At 36.8% G+C, this 20,282-nt stretch overlaps 2 protein-coding genes across 6 annotated transcripts in view; one reads left to right on the top strand and one right to left on the bottom strand.

Annotated features, from left to right (window-relative positions):
• Positions 1-3,739, bottom strand: part of DPH5 (diphthamide biosynthesis 5) — a 34,622-nt gene extending 30,883 nt beyond the window's left edge. The window contains exons 1-2 of one of the 2 annotated variants that reach the window (XM_074381343.1): positions 3,522-3,739; positions 3,187-3,344 (exon numbers count right to left, since the gene is read on the bottom strand). In XM_074381343.1, coding sequence (XP_074237444.1) covers positions 3,187-3,321 — 135 coding nt within the window. In that variant the 5' untranslated portion in view covers positions 3,322-3,344; positions 3,522-3,739. The remainder of the gene's footprint in view (positions 1-3,186; positions 3,345-3,521) is intronic. The other variant, XM_003933249.4, reaches the window with a different exon arrangement.
• LOC120360515 (sphingosine 1-phosphate receptor 1) overlaps positions 3,735-20,282 on the top strand; it is a 203,912-nt gene continuing 187,364 nt past the window's right edge. For 2 of the 4 annotated variants that reach the window (XM_074381338.1, XM_074381341.1), the window contains exons 1-2: positions 3,775-3,865; positions 4,068-4,143. The gene's annotated coding sequence lies outside the window, so the exon portion shown is untranslated. Of the gene's footprint in view, positions 3,903-4,067; positions 4,144-20,282 lie in introns of all 4 variants that reach the window. The other 2 variants (XM_074381340.1, XM_074381339.1) reach the window with 2 other exon arrangements.

The raw sequence follows: 20,282 nt of genomic DNA, 5'->3' as shown, positions 1-20,282 counted from the left end.
AATATACATACCCTACTTCAGAAACATGATATAATACAGAATAAATATATTAAACAATAAGTTTAAACAAACATGGTTTGTTTAGGTGCTTTAGGTTTTATTAAATTTTCACTGGGAAAACATATGGCATCTCAGCTAGAAAAAGAAAAAGACAGCACCAATGAGAAACAATAGAAAATTAGCTGTTTACAGAGCCAATGAACATTCTTACATTAATGCAGAAGATACTAATTTAAAACTGTATTCCTTAGTTTCTGCTAAAAAGGCAGAGTTGTAGGAGCGATGAATGAATTCTAAATATGTAGGAAGCTTGCATACAAACTGCTTTGTGATTTAATTCCCTGCAGCTCAACTCTAGAGAACAAATCCAGCAGAGTGAACTAGTAAGCTAGCACTCATCTGACAGTGGTTACAGGCTACTATGCAAGATCATGAATCCTTTTTTTTTCATCTCAGCAGCCAGTACAGAAAGAAGGATTGTAAATCTTCTAACTGATATCCTAAGGAGTAATAAGTAATTCAAATGGAGTAAAAGTAGACACACAGGTAAATAATACTGTTTCTTATATATTGAGAATTTTGAGTGAGCTATTAAAAGTTACAAGGATTGCTGTAGTGCAACTATATCTGGTACTTAATAGTATCTGTCAAACAAATAAGTAAATGAACAGATTATTAAGCAGCACAGGGTCTAGCATTGACCATTTTGCTTGAATCCTACCTTCTCTGTAGGTGTTCGCTTTGTGTAGCTATTATCTATCCTTAAGAATACAGAGACACAGTACAGTGCTGAGGTCAAGAGTGGCAGACCTCAGCCAGGCACGGTGGCTCACACCTATAATACCAGCACTTTGGGAGTGAAGGCGGGTAGATTACCTGAGGTCAGGAGTTCAAGACCAGCCTGGCTAACATGGTGAAACCTTGTCTCTACTAAAAGTACAAAAATTAGCCGAGTGTGGTAGCACACGCTTGTAATACCAGCTACTCGGGAGGCTGAGACAGGAGAATCACTTGACCCCAGAAGGCAGAAGTTGCAGTGACCCGAGATCACGGCACTGCACTCCAGCCTAGACAACAGACCAAGACTCCGTCTGAAAAAAATAAAAAGAGTGACAGACCTCAACTCTCAAGACTGCTCTGGTTCATCTCCTGGCTCTATCACTCACTCACTCAGTCACTCACTATCCATATGATCTTGGGCAAGTTTGTTAACTTCTCTATGCCTTCAAAATGAACAGTAATTAGAAAATTAGAATGATAATCCTAATCTACATGTAAAGCATTTAAAACAGTGCACAGTAAGTGTTCTATAAATGTCAGTACTTATTATTGTGGAGGAACAGATATTCTAGTACCTTAAAGTGTGCATAATTTACTGTAGGTAAGGCTGGGTCCAGCTTCAGGTCTTTACTCTATAAGTAATAACTCCAGAAGTTTTCTCTTTGGAAAAAAATACTTAAAAAAATTATAGCAACCAAAATTGACATTTAGCTAGCACTTAAAATGCACAAAGCACTTTCATATACATCACCTCAATAAAACACTACATCACCCTCCAACTGGTAATTCTCACTTGACAAATGAAGAAACTGAGGTTCCGAGAAGCTTGGAAATGTGACCATGGACAATTTCTATTTCTGAACACTTTTGTGCCACATACCATAGCTAAGAATCTATGCTAAGAACTATGCCAAACACATAAAGTAGGTGTTTTTAGCCCATTTAAAAAAGACACTAAAGTTAAAAGACTTGTCCAAGGTCACATTAACATGTAACAAAGCAAGGATAAAATTGTATCCAAACTTTCCTCTATGCCATCCCCTGATATCTCATTCTATCAAACTGCTGTTTGTCTCACTTTTCTTGATGATGTTAAGTTCCTTCTACTTTTCCTTAGCACTGATTAGAGAAGCATATTTCCATCATTTTGAGCTTAGGTTTGGTTTAAACCTAAGAGTGACAAAAATGGGGAAACAGAAGTTTTTTCAAATCAAAGCTGGTCTTAGGCTGGGTGTGGTTGCTCATGCCTATAATCCCAGCACTTGGGAGGCACTTGAGGCTGAGGCAGGTAGATCGCAGGAGTCTAGGAACCCATGATCAGCCTGGGCAACACGGCAAAACGCTGTCTCTACCAAAAAATACAAAAAAAGTTAGCTGGGCAGGGTGGCACCCACCTGCAGTCTCAGCTACTCCGGAGGTTGAGATGGGGAGAATACTTTAGCCCAGGAGGTTGAGGCTGCAGTGAGCCGTGATAGCACCACTGCACCCCAGCCTGGGCAACAGAGCAACACTTACTTTCTCTCTCTCTCTGCGTATATGTATATATCAAAGCTGGTCTTTACAAACAACTTTTATTTAAATGCGTGGCTAATTCAAGTAGCAGTTCTTAATTCCTTCTTCAAGACTGTAAAGTAATCTGAGACCTAAATATTTTAAGTCAATTTTTTGTTTGGAAGACATGACAAAAGACAATTCCAAAAATCTACTCCTTCCTCCCATAACGTGTCTATTAATCTTTCGATTTACCTTTTACTTAGTTTGACAATGAACCTGAAGTTGACCCTTCCCCAGAATTTACTGGATCCTTATGAAGGCCAACTAAATGTATAATACACTAATACTCTGGTTACTTAATGTATACTCATATACTTGTATATATTAAGTCTAGGCTCACTCAATATATACAAGTGTATCAGTATAATCCTTATTGGGACATAGTGTATTTAAGGTAAGATCTCTCTGGATATGATACCAAAAGGCAATCACCATTCCCTATGGAAATACTTCAAAGGGGGAAGCTTTCAGCTTGGTTCTTGAATATATAACCAACTCATTAAGGCTGTGTCAGCACTTCATTAGTACTCAACTCAGAAAGGATTTCTTGACTACCTCATGAAATATGGGGTTTTGATAACTACCCCCCAAGAGTATAAAACAGCTTTCCTATTTGCTGGATGAAGCCACAAAATTAGACTTGTAAAGTAGGACAAAGCACCCTTTCATTTTCCAAGTCAGTCGGTTGGTATGTCATTTCCATTCCTCTACTCCCCAGATCATTAATGAACAAGCGAATGCGTTTCGAAGGGTTGAAACAAGCAGACCCGAAAATTCTGTTCAGCTTAGTGTATGAAACTCAGACGTCAGGGAGCTTTCTTCCCAGGAGGCTGGGGGACGCTCAGCACCTACCAAGGCTTCCTTCCCTACGGTCAGGATTGAGGTGTAGGCTTCCAGGTACACACGGCTGCAGCGTCGAACAACTTCCAGGCCCTTGACTGTGATGTCCTTGGCATCTCCCAGGCCCAAGCCGATGAGATAAAGCATTTCAAACGTCGGGAGGAGAGAGACTGCAGGACGAAGTGGACAGAACAACAGTCAGTTACACCAAGGACACCTAAGATCTAGCGATGAGCACGAAGATCGCAACCACAGGAGCACTAGAGAAGCGGCAAGTCACGAGGAGGGGTTTGGAAACCTTAGGTCACGCTGACGAACGGGGATAAGAGGTTTTAAAACAACCCTACCCGTTTTGCCGCTTGTTACACACACCTAGGAGCAGCCAAGTATCCGCTGAGAGAATCGTAGCTAGTTCCCTGACCTCTCCAAACTTCCAACCGCCGGCTTTCCGCAGAAGCAACCGCCAACGCGCCGGCTCCGCGCAGAGCAAGGACCCACGCCGCCGATCTCACCTACGGTGTCGCAAAACGCTGATGCCTTTACTGCACTTTACGACTAGCGGGAGGGGGACGGGCTCGCGGACTATCCGGGCTGAGGAGACCCGGGGGCGGAAGGTCAGTCAGCGGGGAAGAGTCCGTCGTGCGTCGCTTTCATTGCCTCAGGGAAAGGACCGGGCGTGCTCACGAGCCCGGTAACTCCTGGCTTTATCCTCCGCTTCCTAAGCCTGGGTAACTGCAGTAGCTCTTCACCCGAGCGGAGCCACGTGGGCGAGAGTCGGGCGAGGCCCCGCCCCCGACGCCACCTCTCCTCGGGACACAGGGGGCGCTGGGGGGGATTTCCCTGATTTGCCCGAGTGCACAGCTATTAATCCCCGCCTTCTCGTCTTCCTGTAGTTCAACTGGGTGTCTCCCTGGTGAAACGTCACGTTGGCAAATCCAGCAGTGAGTGGCCTTCTGATTTCCCAGCAAGGTAATGACTCCTCAGGTTTGTCCCCAAGACCGTGTGCTGAAGTGCCCCAGGGATGCTTCGGTCTCACCATCAGTGTCAGGAATCCCAGACCTCCCTGTACTCAGCAGAAGTGACCTTTCATAGTGCTCAGGGATTTCAGACCTCTCGAGTGCGTCTGCTGGGGGAATTCCTATAAAGCTGTTGGTTACAGGTAATTATGAATAGCAAAGATTTGTTTTGACTGGAAATGCTCTTTCTAAGGTCACTAGTGACCTCATCCAAATTAAAAAGACAGCTGCCATTGCTTACCTTAGCAGGCAGTGTTGATTATTCAAAGTTTTCCTGTTGCTTTCCCGACAATGCCCGACTCCACTTCCTTGAACCCTGAATTTTTTTTTATGCCCAGGTTTCAACCACCTTGTTGCTCTTCCTGTCTAGACCCTCTTTGTGGCTGATTTTATCCCCTCTCATTACGTCGGTCTATTCCTCACACCACATATACACCCCCAAAAAACTCAAAATGGATCAGAGATGTAAATGGAAAACCTAAACCTATACCAGAAGCAAACATAGGAGGAACTATTTGTGACCTTATTTAGGCAAAGATTTCTTAGAAGATTTTTTTAGACCAAAAACACGATGAAAAAAAGAATTGATAAATTGGACTTCAACAAACTAAAAATTTATGCTCTTCAAAAGACTGTTGAAGCCACAGGCTGAGAAAATATTTGCAAAGTGTATATCGGATGAAGGACTTGTATGGAGAATATATAAGGAGTACACACAAAAAAATAAGAGAACAGCTCCTTGTTTAAAAATGGGCAGAAGATTTGAATAGACACCAAAGAAGACACACAAATGATAAGTAAGCATTTTAAAACATGCCAAACAAAAAAACAAGAAAGATCCTAAACATCATTAGACATTAGGGATATAAAAATTTAAATCACAATGAGCTACCACTACCCACCTATTAGAATGGCTTAAGTTAAACAAGCAAACAAAACCCCAGAAAAACTGGCTGTTCACTCAAAATTCCTAGTATCTTTAATATTTTTCAGATTCAAATTTCAACCTCCTATTCAGACTTTCTCCCTCTTGGCTTCATGTTAACTTTCTGCTGGGAATCTTCACCTAGATACATGGCAGCACATTCAACACATCCAAGGTTGAATCCATCATCTTCCCTTTCAACTTTGCTTTTCTTTCCATATTATCTACTTGGATGGAGGGGACAGTGGGTGAGGAAAGTACTGTCATCAACATATTAACCCCAGCCAGACACTAGGGAGTCATCCCCACATCTAATCTCTCTGTCATGTCTGTCTGTGTGTCTCGATGGAAACCATACCCTCTGTCACCATCTTGGTTCTCAGGTCCTTATTTTGTCACTCTTGTAGCTGATCAGCATGTCTCCTTCACATTCATCCTTCACTCAATGAGGTCAGGGAGTTATAGTTAATACACAATCCGAAAATACCATACCCCTTCTAGAATCTTTCTGAGGCCAAGAGAAAGTTCAGGCGTGTTAACATATCCTGCAAAATCATTCATGGTGTGGCCACTGCCTACCTTTCTAGCCTCATCTCTCTCCATTCTATACCGTGGGCTTTCTCTCCAGCAATACTAAATTGCTTATCGTTCTCTGCCCACAACATGCTGCTTTGTTCCTCTATGCTGCTGCTTCATCATGGAATACTGTCTCTCATTCTCTCCTGCCTAGATCGTTAATACTCATTCTTTAAGACCAAGCTCAGGAACCCTTCCCAGAGACCCTCAACCCTCTAAGCTAATTTAGGTTTCTCCTCTTTATTACAGTATTACTCTGTGTATACTTACTGACTGATTTATGAGATTTTTTATTTGTTCATTTGTATTTCTTCTTTACCAAATTATTGATTTTGTTAATTCAGGGACTTCATCTTACTCATATTCTCATCTCTAAGGTTTAGCACATAGTAAATATTAAATAAATAATTTTTAAATAAATTATTATCCACTAGTATCTGGGTTATGTATTTTTCCATCTTTATTAAATACAGAGGGTGGTATTTTTTAAATAACTACCAAAAAATCATTAATGGGATATCAAACATAAATATGCCTGTCTCATGACACTTTAGAAGGTCATTTGTATTGAAAGGCTTGCAACGCGCAAAACATACAGTTCATATGCACGCTATTGAATAGGTAAACAGATTTTCCCGTGTGTTGATTTTTATGTGTTTTTTGTTTTCAGATTTAAAAAAATAATAATTTCAGATAGATTAATAGTAAAAGGACACTGCCAAACATGATGATTAAGTAATCCAAAGAAGGTATGGTTTATATCCTTTTAGGAACTGTATCTGTATTGAAAATAAAGTTATTCTGAGTAATCAAGGAAGTGAAACATTGAAATTACAGAAATAGTTTGTTTTTAAGCATCAAAATTTAACCAGAGGAACTTAGTTTCACCACGTGGAATTCTTAACATGAACAAACCTTTCACCTGCCTTCATTTCTCACTAAGAGTGCAAATTTTCTGTCCTTTTCTGGAGGTAGGCAGATAAAGGGATTATGGTAATCTTTTTTTTTTTTTTTTGTCCTCCCCAGCTCAGCAGACGTAAGCTGCAAAAATCTTGCCTATTGTTTTTTGCAGAATTCTTCTGTGGGATTTGGACATTTCTCCCTTGCCATTTAAAACAGGTTTCAAATGTGATTACATTTTCCCCAACAATTTATTGTGAAAACTTTCAAATATAAAGAAAAGAAATATATATATTTGAAATAGATATATTTCTTTTATAGGTGACAGATTACAAAACATACCTAGGCATATAGCTGATTAAATGATACCATTGCTTCACCTAATTTAGGCTGGGTTTGGAAAATTTTACTGTAAAATGGTTTCAAATTAGTTTTTAACAGATAATTGTAGTTTTTTTTTTTTTTTTGAGACGGAGTTTCGCTCTTGTTACCCAGGCTGGAGTGCAGTGGCGCGATCTCGGCTCACCGCAACCTCCGCCTCCTGGGCTCAGGCAATTCTCCTGCCTCAGCCTCCTGAGTAGCTGGGATTACAGGCACGCGCTGCCACGCCCAGCTAGTTCTTTGTATTTTTAGTAGAGACGGGGTTTCACCATGTTGACCAGGATGGTCTCGATCTCTCGACCTTGTGATCCACCCGCCTCGGCCTCCCAAAGTGCTGGGATTACAAGCTTGAGCCACCGCGCCCGGCCTGATGCTTTCTTATTAAGAAAGCCTGAAGTAAAGTATAATTCCTGGGAAAGAATTGAAAAGTCTCTCTAAGGCATTTACCTCCCAAACTTCGAAAAATTATGTAAGGTAAGAAAAGAGGGTAGACTAACATAGTTATTTAAGTAATGTGAGTAAAAATCACTACTGATTAGAGGATCACATTTAGCAGAATGGAAAAATACTCTGAATAATTCTACTGAAAATGGCCACAGATGCTGGATAAAATATATAACTGAGCTGAGAGGAAATTTAAGAAATTCACAGGTCAAAAGCAAAATGAATACAGAAACCCAGAGAGATAAAGTAGGACTTGAGCTGCCTTTTCCAGGGATTTGTGCAAAAGCCTCTTTCTTTACCCTGAGCTCAATTTGCACATTGAGGCAGGTGACAAATTGTAAAGCCTGCCAAATAATCTAATGATACCTCTGTTGTAAAGAGATCTATACCCAAATGGCTTACCAGCATTTTGGTCATGAACTAGAAATAAACCTGTCTCATAAAAGGGGACAACAAGGATCATTGACAGAAACAACTTTCTCTAGGCTGTAGGACAGTACACTACAGCCCCTGGGCCAGATCTGCCTACTCCCTATTTTTGTACAACCCATGAGCTAAGAATGTTTTTTATATTTTTAAGTGATTTAAAAAATAAAATGGACAGTATTTAGTGATATAAAAATTATTATGAAATTCAAATTTCAGTGTCCATAAATGGAGTTTTGTTAGAACACAGTCATTATGCTCATTCATGTATGTGTTGTCTGTGGCTGCTTTCACACTATAGCAGCTGAGCTGAGTAGTTGTATGGAGACTATAATGCTTGCAAAGCCTAAAATATTTGCTATCTGGCCTTTTACAGGAAAAGTTCACCAAACTCTGGTTTAGAATTTATAATAGTTAGAAATGTTTGAATTTTCTTCAGATGTAGTTTGAATTTCTAACCCATGTGATAATACTACATAATCCCTTGTTTAAGTAATAAATTCAAAATAAATAATAGCACGGTTATTGTAAAGGCAAAGAAAAAGACTTTAAATTACTTTAATTCTGCTATTCTTTGACCACTTTGTGTTTAAAACTTTAAAACAAATAGTGCAAACTTTAAGATATACTATGTGTTTGATCTAAAATTTATGCACAAAATATCTTGCTGTGTTTTTCTTTACAATGGAAATACATCCTTATTCATTAACTCTTAATTTCTTAAGCTAAAGAACAAATTAAAAAACAATTTATTACAGAGGGCACAAAACACTAACCCTGAAAGAAAAAATTAATAAATAGGGCTTCATTAAAAATAAAAGATGCTTATCAAAATATATTGCTAAGAAAATGAAAAGTCAAGCCAGAGATTGAGATAAAATGTCAAAAAATTCATATCTGACAAAGGGCTTACATCCAAATAAGTAAGTTCTACTACTTAAAAATAAGACAACCCAATTTTTAAAATGACTTGAATAACACTTCAGAGAAGATATATTCATGTATATAAGCGGAAGAAAAAGGTATGCAGCATCATTAGTCATTAGAAACATGTAAATTAATATAATAAGGCTAAAATTAATTCTCATACATCACTGGTATAGTGTAAAATGGTGAAGGGACTTCGAAAACCTGTTCAGCAGTTAAACGTGTATACTCTATGGCCTGACTCATTTGACTCCTAGTATTTATCCAGAGAAGTGAATTCATGTGCACACAAAAATATTTACACAAGAGTGTTTGTAGCAGTTTTATTCATAATAGCCCCAAACTGAAAGCAATGGAAATATCAGTCAGAAAGAGAATGGATTAAAAAAATATATATGATACGGTCATGTGACAGAATACTATAAGCAATTAAAAAATGATCTACTGATATAATCTGAAAGATGAGTGAATATCAGAAACATTATATTGATCAAAAGAAGCCAGACACATGGGAATAAATACTGTCTGATTCTATTTATGTGAAATTTTAAAACAGGTAGAACTAATCTGTGGTGATGGAGTAAGTGGTTGCCTACAGGGATGAGGCTTGACTGGAAAGGTGCTCTAGGGAACTTTCAGGGTGATACCCCTTTTTTGTTTTTCTGAGACAGGGTCTCACTCTGTCACCGAGGCTGGAGTGCAGTGGTGCAATCCTGGCTCACTACAACCTCAGTCTCCTAGGTTCAAACAATCCTCCCATCTCAGTCTCCCAAGTACCTGAGACTACAAGCCACCACACATGGCTAATCTTTTTATAAAAATTTTTTGTAGAGATGAGATTTCACTATATTGTCCAGGCTGGTCACAAACTCCTGGGCTCAAGTGATACTGTGCCAAGCCCCAGGGTGATAATCTTGATTGGTTATTGGTTATGTGTGTATATACACTTGTCAAAACCTAATCCAATTTTACACTTAAGATCTGTGCATTTCTGCAGCCACAAAAAAAAAGAATGAAATCATATCCTTTTCAGCAACATAGAACTGGATGCCATAATCCTAAGTGAACTAACTGAGACACAGAAAAACAAATAGTGCATGCTCCCACTTATAAGTGGGAGCTAAACAATGGATACACGTGGACATAAAGATGGAAATAATAGACACTGGGGACTCCAAAACGGGGAGGTTGTAAGGGGGACAAATGTTGAAAATTACCTATCAGGTGCAATGTTCACTGTTTGAGTTATGAGTACCTTAGAAGCCCAATCTCCACCAGCATGCAATATACCATGTAACACACAAGCACATGTATCCCCTGAATCTAAAATAAAATAATAATAAAATAAATCTGTGCATTTCACTGTGTAAATTTATTGGGCAAAATAAAACAAAAACTTGACATTCACATAACTTACAATCAAAATATTTCTAGGACTAAATTAGAGCAAAGATCTTGCTTAACACTTTAGTTGCTAGTACCTCTGGATACCATTATACATATTGCATTATTTTTTTAAATGGCATGTGATAGGGCAAAAAATCATTTCCAAATGGAAAGCAGCTTGTTTAGAAATAACCTATCAACAAATCATGTTCTCTTCAATTTACCTTCATCATAAATTAAATGCCTATAAATAAATGGGTAATAAAAATAATACAGAAGATCAGCATTAGACAGCATTAGACTGTCTAACATAGTAGTTATATAATATATATAATATATAATATATAGAATATCTAATATAGTAGTTATATAACCACATTAGACAGTAGTTATATATAACTACTATAAGTTATAGATGTAACTTATAGTAACATCTAATATACTAGTAACATCTAATACTAATACTATAGTAACATCTAATATATTAGATGTTACTATAAGTTAACATCTAATATATTAGATGTTACTATAAGTTAACATCTAACTTATGGTAAGCTCCTCCCGTGACCCTAATTTGACCCAAGTTAAAATTAGGGTCACAGAAGGAGCTTACTATAAGTTAGATGTTTTATGTTCATTATCTCAGTTAACCATAATAACCCTGATAAATAGGTTTAAGCTCCCTTTTACAGATGAGTCTACTGAGGTTTAAAAAGGTTAAGTAACTTGATCACAGGCACAAAGCTACTAAGTGTCTAACACTCAGTTTTGAACCTAGTTCAATCAACTTCAAAATTTAAGCTCTGTCCACAGTACCCCATATTTCATAGGTCAATGAGAAAGGGATAGAAAAGCAGTTTAGGATTTACAGCCTGAAATACAATAGGGTCTGATGGATAGATCATTCCAGTAAGGCCTAAGGGTCTCGACTACTTGACTGCCCCTTCAGATATCTCTTCCACTGCCAGACCCAGGCCTCCAAGTAATTTACATACCTTATCATTTTCCTTTGGGTGCTCTGAAAGTCAAAAACTGGCCCATATATCAGTAGTTCAGTTACAAGTCTACTGATGTGATCCATCAATACTGAAAATAGAGATGAGCCAAGGAGAATAGTGAAGGCAAATCGGCACAATACATTGTTCAAAAGCAGAGGAAAATACTGTGTCTCTATATTTTAGTAAAAGTAGTGGGAGAGAAAAGCAGAAAAACAAAGGACAAATGGGAAAGTAGACTTAAAGACAATTGAAGGTGTACTGAAACAGGTGTATTTTTCTATAAAGTGTAGCTTTTTAAAGAAAAAAACCTATGTTCTAATGAAAAGCAATGGAAAGAATTATAATTTTAAATAGTTGCTGATCCTGAGTCCAAATACTGGTATTTGTGCAGATCTTGAAAAGAAGTAGAGAAATTGTGGCTTATTGTTATTTTAGGAAAAGTAGTAAGAACTAAATAAATGTTTTGAATATTTACACTAATGTGGAATGTAGGCACCATGCATCAGCATGCTTTGAGGAAATGCTTAGTTCTCGGAGTGAAAACTGCCCCCAGTTAAAGCATTCCAAATTTATTCCTAACTTGTTTGCTCACTAGCCTTAGACATTCTTCTGGAGACTCAATGTTACCATCTATTAAATGAGAAGTTTGGACTATATATATTCTAATAATAATCACCACTACCTTTTATTGATTATCTTCCAGATACTAGGACCCACACCAGATGCTTTAAGTTTTCTCACGTGTGTGTGTGTAAAATATTGCCTATCTTATTAATGAGGAAACTAAAATTAAGAGAGTTTAGGTCTGGGATTTGACCTTGACTCTGTTTGGTTCCAAACCTTTTAACCACTGTGTTATTTTGCTTATCTATGGGTCCTTCAACCGTAGTATGCTGAGATTCTGTTTCCTTGAGTCAGATCAATAAACAGATGAAAGTTAGATGTAAATCCTTGAAAGTTAGAGGAATTGATTATTGTCTTACTTTTGTCTTTATTTTCAATGCCAAGTACATTTTAGGCCTGGCTGAATTCAAGTGAGAGGAACCAAACATTAATCATAATCTTTGTAAGGAGGATTGTATTTTATCATTGCACTCTGGTGGCCACCACTCATGTGGTCCTCTTTCCACCATATTTAGCATGGTATTTTGCATGTCATGTACACTCAGCAATTTTTGACTGATTACAAATAGAAAAAGGCTCAAAAATGATCAGTTCTTTTCGGTAGAAAATTAGACTCAGTGCTTTCATCCAAACACAACAGCTGTTTAATGTGGTGGGCTGATAATTAATAGCCACAAGTTTGAGGTTAAGAGTCACCTTTCAGAGTCAGGAGAGACTCAGAAAGGTCACTCTTAAGTCACAAAAGAAATATTTTGTAAATTTTTATTTATAGAGCCAATGGACTTTCTCATGAATGCTAGAAGAAACCTCTCAAATAATTGTTTTAACCTTAAGGAGCTCCAAATAATTTCTGTATATATTTTTAGTTAAGAATCATACGTAAGATTATTATCTTACTGAATAGATATTAAGATTATGTGTCAAAAAAACTTTCTACCCACTGTGAAAGTTAGGTATTTTAGATGGCATTTTTATTCCAGGTAATAGTTCTTCTTGACTTCATTAGAGACAAATTAATATTTGCCTTGATAAAACAACCAATGTAAGTTCTATTTAATCATGATGAAATAATCCTGTGCACCCATTTGTCCTAAGTGTACTCTTTATGAAGTGAGTTTGTTTGTAATCAGCCAGACTTTAAGTATGGCCACTTACTTAACAAAACTGGGCATGTCACAGATATCAGTTGGAATCTTTCCTGATACCAGAAAAAATATACAGATTACCATCAACTTTTAAAAATAATATTATTTGATAATGAATATATTTCCATGTCTTTCTACAAAAATCAAAAACTTCTCTAGAGATTCTCTAATATACCTTAAAGTATTACTAATAATGTCTAATTTGTCATCTGTGACATGAAACTAATTTTCATAATGCTTGGCATCTAAACATCCGTGACTGCACCTGTTGCTGGGCTATCCCCTCAGGGAGTGGTTTTAGTGCTGGGGAAGACCCAAATAATTTGATAGTGGAAGGAAGGGAAAATGGTTTAGAACATTTCAATTATTGTTTCTACAAACATATTGCAATAATGTCTTTACTTCCTCAACTCCCTTTATCAGCTCAGTGCTGTTTTGCTTTCTTCTCTAAACTATACTGAAGCAGAGCTTGCTAGGTCACAATTAACTAAGTGTCAAATTCCATGAAGAGATTTAGGCTCTTAACTTATGTGACCTCTTAATAGGGCTTGACATGGTTGATCAAGGGAAGACCCAAATAATTTGGTAGTACAAGGAAGAGAAAGTGGTTTTTAGAACATTTTATTGTTTCTACAAACATATTGCAATCATGTCTTTACTCCCTCATTCTCTTTCATTTATCAATTCAGTGCTACCTTGCTTCCTTCTCTAAACTATACTGAAGCATATCTTTCTAGGTGACAATTAACTAAATGTCTAATTGCATGAAGAGATTTAGGCTCTTAACTTATGTGACCTCTTAATAGGGCTTGACACAGTTGATCATCTCGATGATCCCTGCCTTTTGGCTTCTCTGATCTCTTTTTTCATGTTCTCTACCCCTGTGACTATTACTTGTCAATACAGACAGTTCCTGACTTACGATAGTTCAGCTTATGATTTTTAGCTTTATGATGGTAAGTGATACATGTTTAGTAAAGGTGTACTTTGAGTATCCATTCTTCTTTTCACTTTCAGAACAGTATTCAATAAATTACATGAGCTATTCAACACTTATAAAATAAGCTTTGTGTTAGATGATTTTGCTCAACTGAAACTCGTTTAAGTATTCTGAGCACATTTAAGGTAGGATAGGCTAAGCTGTGATGTTAAGTAGGTTAGGTGTATTAAATACATTTTCAACTCAAGACAATTTCAATTTATGATGGGTTTATTGGGACAAAATTCCATCAAAAATTGAGGAGCATCTGTATTTGTATATCTTTGTTTTCCTGTTAATTGTTGGATTTGTTCTTTACTCCTGCGAAAGTTAGTTTTATGTGTCAACTTGTCTATGCTACAGTGTTTGGTTATTCAATCAAACACCAATCTGGGTGCTGCTATGAAAGTATTTTATAGATAATGGCTAACAACTACAATCAGTTGAGTTTAATGGAGATAATGAGTATGCACTCAGTTGGGTTTAAGAGCAAAAACTGAGGATTCCTAGATAGGAAGGAATTTTGTCTCAAAACTGCATTAACTCCTGCCTGAGTTTCTGGGTTTCCAGGCTGCTGATCAGCCCACCTTAAAAATTCCAGACTTCCCTGCCCTACAGTTTTCAAAATGTCAGCCCCTACTGCCACGCAAGACAATTCTTTAAATAAATCTCTTAAAAAAACACACACACTCTCATATACAGATACAGATAGAGTTATGCCTCAGTATCCATGAGGAGTTGGTTCTGTGTCCTCCCTTTGAAACCGAAAGCCAAGGAAGCTCAAGTCCGTGATATAAATGACATAGCATTTGCGTATAACCTATGCACATCCTCCTGTATGAATCATCTCTAGATTACTTATAATAATCAATAAAATGTAATTACTATGTAAATATACCATGTTATTTGGCCAATAATGACAAGAGAAAAAAGCCTTTACATGTTCATTACAGATACAATATCTCTTTCAAATATTTTCAATCCATAGTTTTTTGAATTAGCAGATGTGGAACCCACCAATACAGAGGACCAACTGTACATCCTATTGGTTCTGTTTCCCTGGAGAACTCTGATTACAAATCCTTTTATCATTTTATTAATCACGTATTCTCTATATAATTCATCTATTTCACTTCTTCAACAATGTTCATATAAATCTTTTACTTCAGAATATTTACCCCAGTCTTTTATTTGAACTCTTAATCAACATTTTTCAACTACTATACATCCCTATATTGATGTCCCAATCCCATTTTGAATTCAACATATCCAAATGAAATTTTTTAAAAAGAATTCCCACCTCAACTCCTTTCTCTCCTTATTTCCAATCTCAATTAATGGCAAGTCTACACCTAATTATCATATGTAGAGATCTCTGAGCTATTCTTCATTACTTGTTCTCTTTCATCTTGATTTAATAAGTCTCTTAGTTTGGACAGTATTTTCTTCCTTAGTTACCCTTGAATTTAGTCCTTTGTCACCACTTTCACTGCCTTGGGTTGGAATCTTCCTACTCATTTCTTGCATGTATTTTTAAATTTTACCTGATTATAATGATTTCTTACTTGATCACTGTGTTCATCATTGTCCTTTTCTTTCATGTTATTTTGCACAGATCCACAAAGGTTATTGCTCTTGTCATAACTATTGCATCATATTGTAATTATTTGTATACATGTTTTGTCTTCTCTTCTAGATTTGGAGTCATTCATTACATTTGTGTTGTAGTAGTTTCCTACCTCACTATAGCTCTGACACAGCTGAAGTATTTTGTACTTGGCTGAAAACTGTTCTCCCAAAATTCATGTCCATCAGGAATCTGTAAATGTGACCTTACTTGGAAACAGGGTCTTTGTAGGTATAATCCAATTAAGATGAGGTCACATTGGATTAGAGTGGACCCTAAATCCAATGACTGGTATCATAAAAAGAAGGGGGAAATTTGAACATGCTGACACACAGGGGAAAAGTGGCCACGTGAAGAAGGAATCTGAGATTGGAGTGATGCCCAGCTCTAAGCCATGGAATGCCAGGGATTGCCTGAGACCACTGGAAACAAGAAGAGGCAAGGAAGGATTCTTCCAGAGCCATTGGAAGGAGCATGGCCTTGCAGACACCTTGATTTCAGGCTTCTGTTACCTGGAATTGTGAGATAATAATTTTCTGTTGTTTTAAGCCACTCAGTTTGTGGTAATTTGTTACCAGAAAACTAGTACAAAATTCATAGTTCCTTCATGTTCTTCGTTTTCCTTGGTTTAAGGACAGCTTAACCGTACCTTTTAAATTTTATTTTTATGTATTTTAGAGACAGAGTCTTGCTATCTTGGCCAGCTTGTCTTGAACTCCTTGCCTCAAACAATCCTCCTGTCTCAGTCTCCCAAAGTGTTGGGACTACACATCCCCTGTACCTTTTGTAATAAAATTCTTGCATCAAACTTTAAGAGTCCACCAAGATCTTCATGAGCTCTTTTCCCTCCTCTTTCACTTTACTGTGGGCTTAATCCAAAACACTTTGCCCTTCTCTTCATTCTTTCTCCCATTGTGACCACTCCCATTCTTGTGATTTTAATCACCACTTCTATGTTAACTTATAAACCTGAATTTCCAACTTTACCTTTCTTTTAACCTGTAAATCCTATATTTTCAGTAACTATAATTTTTAATTCTGTATTTTAAAGAATGTTATAGGCATTTTTCTAGCAAGAGCCACTTAGCCACTTAACCCGGGTGCAGAAGACTTTACATACATATTAAATATTTGCAAAAACCTTATGAGGCCAAACCTTATGTCCCCCAATTTAAAGATGAGAAAGTTGTGTGAGGCACTGAATGGTAAAATAACTTGCCAAAGGTCCAGCAATCAGTAAGTAGCTGATACAAACACACCACAGTGTGTTTTAAGCACATAGGCAAACCAGATGTCTTTGAGAATTTGGTGAAAACTGTGGTGGTTCATCACAGAAATAATACAAAAAGTTTTCTATGAAATATTAGGAAGTTCTTACATTTTAGAAGTCTACTTATGGATCCCAGGTTAAGAACACTTGTACTGGATTAGCAGGGTGTCACAGCACATACCTGTAGTTTTAGCTATTTAGGAGGCTGAAATGGAAGAACACTCGAACCCAGGAGTTCAAGACTGCAGTGAGCTATGATTATACCACTGCACTCCAGCCTGGGCAATAGTGCAAGACCTTGTCTCTAAAGAAAAACAAAAATTAAACAAAACCTATCTTTTTTGTAATGATCCGAGTCACATTTATTTATTATACTAGTCACATATATTTATTATACTAGTAATAAGAAAAACATAGCTAGATTCAATAGTCTGATTTTCTTCATCAGTTTGGTTCTCTAGGAAAGTGTAACTTATTTTAGCAAATTAGTAGATCTTTATTAAAAATAAAATAGTGAACATCATGCTCATTCATTTAACACAAATGTAGTGAATGACTCCAAATCTAGAAGAGAAGACAAAACACATATACCAAAAATTACAATATGATTTAACAGTTATGACAAGAACAATAATCTTTGTGAACTGTGCAGAATAATATGAAAAGTACTGTGTTGAATGCAGAGAACAGGTAAAAAAATTATTATAATCAGGTAAAAATAAAATCCATGCAAGAGATGAATAGGGAGATTCTAACCTAAGGCAATGGAAGTGGTGAGAAAGGATTAAATCCAAGGCTTAATAAGGAGGAAAATGCCATCTGAGTTTAGAGGCTGATTAAATCAAGATGAAAGAGAGAAAGGAATGAAGAACAGCTCAGAGATCTCTACATAGGATGATTAGGTATAGAGATGCCATTAACTGGGATTAGAAATAAGGAGAGAAAGGAGTGAGGTGGGGAAAATAAAAACATTCCATTTGGACATGTGATAGTTTTTATAGAGATAGAGATTCAGAAATAGATGTATAAACACAGGTATTATATAGTTATAAAACCTAAGCATATATTTAGGCAAAAGTGTGTGATAGAGGGAAGGTTATCAAGTATGATTGTCGGGGGGTTAGTTGGATAGGAGACTGGATACCTATTCCTCTGAGATAAGAGGACAGACTATATTCTGCAGTTCCAGTAACAGTTCAAGAAACAAATGACTGTTATTAATTATATATTATTAAAAATAGTATCCACTTTAGTGTTTGTCTGATTTTAAGTTGTAGATGTCAGTTACATATTTATCCAAGAGATCCTTTATTTTCAAGAGCAAATCCTAAAAGCTTATAATTAAAATTGACTATAGCCTACATATTGGAATCCAGGGTGGATTTGTTAATTTTCTTACAGAAAGTATTTTAGGCCCACCAAGGAACTTAGTCTAGAATAGTTAGAGCCTATAATTTCACACTCTTTCAAAGTAAACATACCAAAAAGTAGTTCTTTTAAAAGTACGTAAGTGATTAAATCCTAGTCAATTGCAAAATGTGTGTTTCTGTGATGGCATGTGTTCTTCAAAGCTTCCTTAACATGGTAAAATTCAGCATGACATCATTCTTCGTGAGAATCTTCATGAGGGTGAGGACAGCTTAAATAAGTGAAGTTTCCTGATAATGAAATGGCTTTGTTTCTGTGGGTCTTGATTTAGTTTTTTTTGTTTATGCAAATCAATGAATAAATATACATCCATGGAGACAATATATTCATATTGTACATGTATATTTAAAACCTTCCTTTCTAACTTTATTTTACAGATTTGTTCAACTTTGTTTAAATCACTAGAATATAATTAAACACTGCCTTCTAAACTGGAGAAAATAGGCTGTTCTCACATGGCTGGGCTTTCTTAAATAACAATAGCATTAAATAAAACTAGAATATGTTTCTTTAGATACTGTATGGCTTGATTTTATATTAAAATTCAAAACATTGACATTCACAGTTGTAAGGGACCATAGAGGTTATCAATTTGTGCCCCTTTTTGAATCAAGAAATAATAGTTCAGAGCAGTTCAGTAGGTTACCCAGAGCCAAGAAGAATTATATAGTGGATTCTATATGCCAAGCTCTGTTCTGAACATTTTACATACATTTTATGTATTAACTTAATTCTTAAATTCACAGTTTTACAGATGAAAAAATAAATGCTCAGAGGTGAAGTCACCCAAGAACCCTCACCTAGTAAGTGATGGCCCTGGGATTTGAACCCAGGTATTCTTCCTTTGAGTCGGTGCACTTAACTCTGCTCCCAGTTTCTACAAAGGGCAGTGTTGAGACCCTGAAACCATTTAACCTTCTGATACGGTTAGGCTTTTTGTCCCCACCCAAACCTCATCTCGAATTGGACTTTTGAGTTAATTTTGGTATGTGTTTAAGACTTTGGGGGACAGTTGGGAAGGCATGATTGGTTTTAAAATGTATAAAGAAAGTGAGATTTTGGAGGGGCCAGAGGTGGAATGGTACGGTTTTTGCTGTGTCCCCACCCAGATCTTACCTTGAATTGTAATTCTCATAATCCCCACTTATCTAGGGAGAGATCTTGCTGCGAGGTGATTGGATTGTGGGGGTGGTTTCTGTCATGCTGTTCTTGTGATAGTGTGTGAGTTCTCATGAGATCTGATGGTTTTAAAGAATCTGGTATTTTCCCTGCTCATGTACTTCTCTCTTCTGCCACTAATTGAGGAAGGTTCTTACTTCCTCTTTGCCTTCTGCCATGATTGTAAGCTTCCTGAGGCATCCCTAGCCATGTGGAACTGTGAGTCAAATCTCTTTCCTTTATAAATTACCAAGTCTCAGGTATTTCTCTATAGCAGTGCAAGAACGGACTACTACTAAACACACACACACACACACACACACACACACACACACACACATATGCTAGGTGTAATATACTGATTTTATTGAATTATACTTATTTATGTAAATGCCAATCTCTTTCACTTTACTGAGGTGTTTGATATATCTTCCATAGCAGGAACTATTTTGTATTTACTTCAATGAAGAGTTCATTACTTGGTACATAGTAGATGCTGCATAATACTGAGCCAATTTATACATGAAGGATTTTTAGGAAGGCATGTCTAGAGGTAAGGAAACAAGTTAGATGCAGAGTGATCTCTCTTTGAGAGATAATATAATACAAAATTCAAGTGGTGAAGTGATTTTGTTAAGGGAAAACGTTGAACAGATAAGAAAAACATTGCAAAGATTGGAGTTGGTGATTGACTGCTGTGAGTGACAGAGAAATCAAAACAGCTATATGACCAGTTCAGTCTATCACAAAATTTATTTGATTAATCTTTTCAAATTTGGACTGAAACAAGATATCTTGTTTTGTTTGTTCATTTTCTATGCATTGAACAATACCATAAATGTTGTCATATCCCTGTTTCTGCTTACTTTAGGTTTTATTTGTTCTTCTTTTTCTCATT

This window comes from Saimiri boliviensis, chromosome 11 (assembly GCF_048565385.1).
Source record: "Saimiri boliviensis isolate mSaiBol1 chromosome 11, mSaiBol1.pri, whole genome shotgun sequence".
NCBI classification, from domain to species: domain Eukaryota; kingdom Metazoa; phylum Chordata; class Mammalia; order Primates; family Cebidae; genus Saimiri; species Saimiri boliviensis.
This window is presented reverse-complemented; position numbering and strand designations above follow the sequence as displayed.